Source organism: Littorina saxatilis, linkage group LG12 (genome assembly GCF_037325665.1).
Source record: "Littorina saxatilis isolate snail1 linkage group LG12, US_GU_Lsax_2.0, whole genome shotgun sequence".
Classification (NCBI taxonomy): domain Eukaryota; kingdom Metazoa; phylum Mollusca; class Gastropoda; order Littorinimorpha; family Littorinidae; genus Littorina; species Littorina saxatilis.
In genome coordinates, this window is record NC_090256.1 from 3,148,734 (window position 1) to 3,154,750 (window position 6,017).

The window sequence follows — 6,017 nt, forward strand, 5'->3', positions numbered from 1 at the left end:
TTGGTCTTGTGTCTGCGTGTACACACGAAGGAAATAAGGCGTTCTCATGTCTGCACATGAGTTGGCCAGGGAGATCGCAAAATCACAACCCTTAAAACATCTTGCGTGGCCGGGATTCGAACCCCGAACCTTCCACACGGAAGCCCGACGTCTTAACACACAGAAGTCTGACTCTGCACAGTAAGCAGCGATTCTCAATCAATCAATCAATCAATCAATCAATCAATCAATCAATCAATCAATCAATCAATCAATCAATCAATCAATCAATCAATCAATCAATGAGGCTTATATCGCGCATATTCCGTGGGTACAGTTCTAGGCGCTCTGCAGTGATGCCGTGTGAGATGAAATTTTATACGGCCAGTAGATTGCAGCCATGTCGGCGCATATTTACCTTTCACGGCCTATTATTCCAAGTCACACGGGTATGGTAGACAATTATTAACTGTGCCTAAGCAATTTTGCCAGGAAAGACCCTTTTGTCAATCGTGGGATCTTTAACGTGCACACCCAATGTAGTATACACGGGGGGTGGTTCGGACACCGAAGAGAGTCTGCACACAAAGTTGACTCTGTGAAATAAATTTCCGCCGAACCTGGGATCGAACTCGCGCTGACAGCGGCCAACTGAATACAAATCCAGCGCGCTACCAACTGAGCTATATCTGTTGGTTTTTAGTATTTGTCCAAGTGGACGTATCCTTGTTTCACACTTAAAAGTCTAGACGGACCTATGGTGGTGTACGTACTTGATCGCTTTCATGAGGAATGTACATTTAGGTAATAACCACGGTCAATGTTGTGGAGCACACCAACATTTCAACGATATATTACATTGCGAGTAATCTATTCAGTTTCTGTTTGTGTAAGTTAATTTGACACAGGCGTTCCTCAAAATGAACTACGAAAAAAAAGACCTCTACACAGGCGCATTGCCAAATGGACTACTATACAAGACACCTTAAAACTACACAACGCTCGTTGATGCCTTCGCTGTATGGCCACTCTCACTTCTTGCGAAAATATTGGCAGTCATCTTTCGAATTAGTACGACATCCTGAAAGAACAAAACAGAAATATAAGATTAGCATGGCGTTCTTTGGGTGCTCTTTGTGTTTTTAGTTGTCAATTTATTTCAGCATAGATGTAGTTACATGTATAAGGTTTGTTTTAAAAATGGATATGCTGATAACACTATCTCAAAGAGACCAATACATCAGTATAGTTTGGAACTCTAGTAAAGAAAGCACGACAAGAACAAAAACTAAGACGTCAGTGCTTATAGACTATTAACTCTCTCCTTCAGAGGTTGAAGCCCAGAAGAGGAAGGAACACAGATTTTACACACTAACTCGTGTTCGCAGATGAAGCTGAGGTTGATCATCACAGCCAACCTCTGTCAAGGCTTCATCCGGGTCCTTTGGCCATCATCCCTGCCGCTCCTTCCAACCACCCCCCCCCCCCCCCCCAACACACTTTTCCCCCACCCTCCCCATTCACCCCATTTCACACACTTACTCGTGTTCGCAGATGAAGCTGCCCACCTCCGTCCAGGCGAAGAAAGGCTGTGTCTGCATGGCCGTACAGCCTCCGTGCACCTCCGCTATCGCGTCCGCCCCCTACACAAACATTTACACACTCACTCGTGTTCGCAGATGAAGATGATGGGCTCATCACAGTCGACCTCCGTCCAGGCGAAGAAAGTCTGGGTCTGCATGGCCAGACGACGCCCGTGTCCCTCGGCCATCGTCCTTGCCGCTGCACCCCCCCCCCCCCCCTTCATCCCAAAACACACTTATACAGACTCCCCCATCCCCATTTTACACACTCACTCGTGTTCGCAGATGAAGCTGAGGGGCTCATCACAGCCGACCTCTGTCCAGGCGAAGAACGGCTGGGTCTGCATGGCCAGACAACGCCCGTGTCCCTCGGCCATCGCCTCCGCTCTGTTCAGGTTCCAGTTGCGGTAGCCCAGCCTCTTCTTGGAGTGCATCCACACCCATTCGTTCTCGTTCATCAGGTCGCTCGCACCGATCCACAAGGACGTCTCTTGCAGGCCCGCTGCCCGGTCAGACGAAATACACAGAAAATAATACATATTCTACCTAAGAAGCCACAAAGGTCAACACTGACCTCAGATGCACATTCCACGATCACCGACGAAAATCTGGGTAAATGGCAGAATTGGTTGTATTTTTTACTCTGATTGACACCTCATGGTAGCTACTAACGTGGGAAAGTTTCTTATTAAATTTGACCGGATTCTACCTAGGAAGCCATTTTGTGAAAGTTTCTTGTGAATTTGACAGGATTCTACCTAGGAAGCCATTTTGTGAAAGTTTCTTGTGAATTTGACCTGGAGAAGTTAACGGGACATTTGCTGTGCGTTTACCTTGAAGCACCTTCAATCATTTACTGCATGTTCTCCGTAAGTATACTAATTCCTCAAATGAACGTGCACGGCTTCACTACGCAAATGGTTTTGTGTCAGACTCCCAATTCTCTTCATCGTTATATTTTGTTAAGTGCTGGGGGGTATGCATACGTCTCGGGAGACGAAACCCGTTGGAGTCAGTTTCCAATGCGTAAACGTTTTACTGATAAAAAAGGCGCGAAAAGGTAGGAAACGAAGACTGAGTCCAGGGAGATTGTTCCGTCTCTAAAGACTGTGCAACAATTTAAATAATTCCATTAAATTTAAACGCTAATTATGGTGTATTCCTCAAGTGTGGTGTCATCATTCCAAACCTCAAACCGAACTGTGTAGCTCTTGATTTTCGAATACTATCCAAGGGAAGGATTATCTAATTCCATGTAAAAGCCAGGACAGATCTATGGTCATTGAAGCCAGGACAGATCTATGGTCATTGAAGCCAGGACAGATCTATGGTCATTGAAGCCAGGACAGATCTATGGTCTTTGAAGCCAGGACAGATCTATGGTCTTTGAAGCCAGGACAGATCTATGGTCTTTGAAGCCAGGACAGATCTATGGTCCTTGAAGCCAGGACAGATCTATGGTCCTTGAAGCCAGGACAGATCTATGGTCCTTGAAGCCAGGACAGATCTATGGTCTTTGAAGCCAGGACAGATCTATGGTCTTTGAAGCCAGGACAGATCTATGGTCTTTGAAGCCAGGACAGATCTATGGTCTTTGAAGCCAGGACATATCTATGGTCATTGAAGCCAGGACAGATCTATGGTCTTTGAAGCCAGGACAGATCTATGGTCTTTGAAGCCAGGACAGATCTATGGTCATTGAAGCCAGGACAGATCTATGGTCATTGAAGCCAGGACAGATCTATGGTCTTTGAAGCCAGGACAGATCTATGGTCATTGAAGCCAGGACATATCTATGGTCATTGAAGCCTGATATTAATTGGCCCAAGTCCATTTCGCCAAGATCGCTGCACGAAGAAATGGCATTGAAATGTCGGTAAAAAGACTTTGCGAAGTCTACGCAGTCAACTTCGGGATCTTCTTCTTCAGCGTTCCAGAATTGTCTGGCTACGTGTGAGCTCGTTTGCCCATTTGGGTTTCCCAGCACTATACTTTGAGAGCATAGTCAGCTCACTCCGCTTTCGTTGCGTAGGCATGCTGGGTATTTTCGTGTTTACATAACCCACCGAACTCCGACATGGATTACAGGATCTTTTCCGTGCGCATTTGGTCTTGTGCTTGCGTGTACACACGAAGGGGATTAAGACACTAAGCAGGTCTGCACATAAGTTGACCTGGGAGATCGAAAAAATCTCCACTCTTAACCCACCAGGCGGCAGCGACCGGGATTCGAACTCACGACCTCCGGATTAAGAGGCCGACGTCTTACCACCACACCACTGCGCCCGTCAACTAAAATGTCGGTAAAAAGACTTTGCAAAGTCTACGCAGAGTCAACGTCGGGATCAATGACGGATAACCTTCACGGGGTGGTTTGCACGAAGGGTGTGTACAAAGAGTCAGGCTGAAAACAATTAAACAAGTCGCGAAAGGCAAAATTACTACATTTTGTCAAGCTGTCGAACTCACGGAATGAAACTGAACGCACTGTATTTTTTTCACCAAGACAGTACAGCTTCGTCAATCCCCGCGAGAAGGAAATCGCTCACCTCCCACGTGCAAAACGCCGTGATATTGACACGCCAGAATAGCGCGGTAGCGTATTGTGCTAAGCAGGAAAGCGCGCTTTTCTGTATTCGTGTTAACTTTCTGAGCTTGTTTTGAATACAACCTATCATATCTATATGTTTTTGGAATCAGGAAACGATAAAAAATAAGATGAAATCATTTTTGGATCGATTTCTTAAATTTTAATCGTAAGACTAATTAATCTATTTTCGTTAATTGTGATCACATTTTAAGAGTAAACATGACATATGTATATATATTTAGATTCAGAATGTCATGAAGAATACGATGCAATCAATTTTAAATCTGTTTGCGAAAAATCGATTTTAATAACAACTTTAATGAGCAAACTCATTAATTAATTTGTAAGCCTCCAAGCTGAAATGCAATACCAAAGTCCGGGCGTCGTCGAAGATTACTTGACCAAAATTTCAACCAATTTGGTTGAAAAATGAGAGCCGGCGTGACAGTGCCGCCTCAACTTTCACGAAAAGCCGGATATGACGTCATCAAAGACATTTATCAAAAAAATGAAAAAAAGTCTGGGGATATCATACCCAGGAACTCCCATGTAAAATTTCATGAAGATCGGTCTAGTAGTTTTCTCTAAATCGCTCTACACACACACACACACACACACACACATACACCACACCCTCGTCTCGATTCCCCCCTCTACGTTAAAACATTTAGTCAAAACTTGACTAAATGTAAAAACCAGGGTCACTATACTTACGTTCGATGAAGTAGACTCTCTGCATGATAAACTGTTCCTCTATGGGGGAGTCAATTTCCACCAGGTGAGAATCCATTGTTTCACACAGAACCTATGGAGACAGGTAAAAGTATGTCAGCCTTGGATGTTCTATTATGGACTGTCTTCAAAAGCAGTCAACTCGCCTTCTAATCAGAGACATGTCTAACGCATTGTGTTTTGTGAATCTGCCCCTGGGTTTGAGAAAGGAAGCGGTCGAGATTTTGATATCAATCAATCAATCAATCAATCAATGAGTCTTATATCACGCATATTCCGTGGGTACAGTTCTAGGCGCTCTGCAGTGATGCCGTGTGAGATGAAATTTTATACGGCCAGTAGATTGCAGCCATTTCGGCGCATATTTACCTTTCACGGCCTATTATTCCAAGTCACACGGGTATAGGTAGACAAATATTAACTGTGCCAAAGCAATTTTGCCAGGAAAGACCCTTTTGTCAAATCGTGGGATCTTTAACGTGCACACCCAATGTAGTGTACACGGGGGGAGGTTCGGACACCGAAGAGAGTCTGCACACAAAGTTGACTCTGTGAAATAAATTTCCGCCGAACCTGGGATCGAACTCACGCTGACAGCGGCCAACTGAATACAAATCCAGCGCGCTACCAACTGAGGTATATATCCCCGATATCACTGTCGAAACAGACCAATAGCAGAAGATATCATCACACAGTGCGTCAATGTTAGATATATTGCTATTTTGTATTCACTGTAAAAAAAATTTACAAAAGTATTTGTCTCAGTTTTGGCTGTTCCATATTCCTCCCTCTGATTATCATTTATTTTTGTTCACTCTTTTCTTGTACTTTCCAGTAATTCCAAATGTCTTTTCTTTCAAAATGTAATTAGTCACTTGCTCAACTAAATTCTGGGATAATTACATTTTCATATATATTCTTTTGTTTTTAAATTAAGGTGTCTTTGTTTTTGAAGTGGGGAAGCAATAAAGAGGTCGTCGATATCAAAACTGATATCGACGGAAATGTCGTCGATATCACTTTTGCCCAATTGACCAATGTAAATCTACGTAACATTTGAAATAGCAATATTGCGACATATGACCAGCTACTGTTGATGTGAACGGCCGTCTCCATGGCTAATGAAACGATTA

General features: G+C 43.8%; 1 protein-coding gene across 1 annotated transcript in view; it reads right to left on the reverse strand.

The window, feature by feature from the left end:
- Positions 1-431: 431 nt before the first annotated feature.
- The window catches only part of LOC138981067 (perlucin-like), a 16,030-nt gene continuing 10,444 nt past the window's right edge, over positions 432-6,017 (reverse strand). The window contains exons 3-5 of the mRNA XM_070353880.1: positions 4,867-4,957; positions 1,836-2,064; positions 432-1,060 (exon numbers count right to left, since the gene is read on the reverse strand). Coding sequence (XP_070209981.1) covers positions 1,048-1,060; positions 1,836-2,064; positions 4,867-4,957 — 333 coding nt within the window. The 3' untranslated portion in view covers positions 432-1,047. The remainder of the gene's footprint in view (positions 1,061-1,835; positions 2,065-4,866; positions 4,958-6,017) is intronic.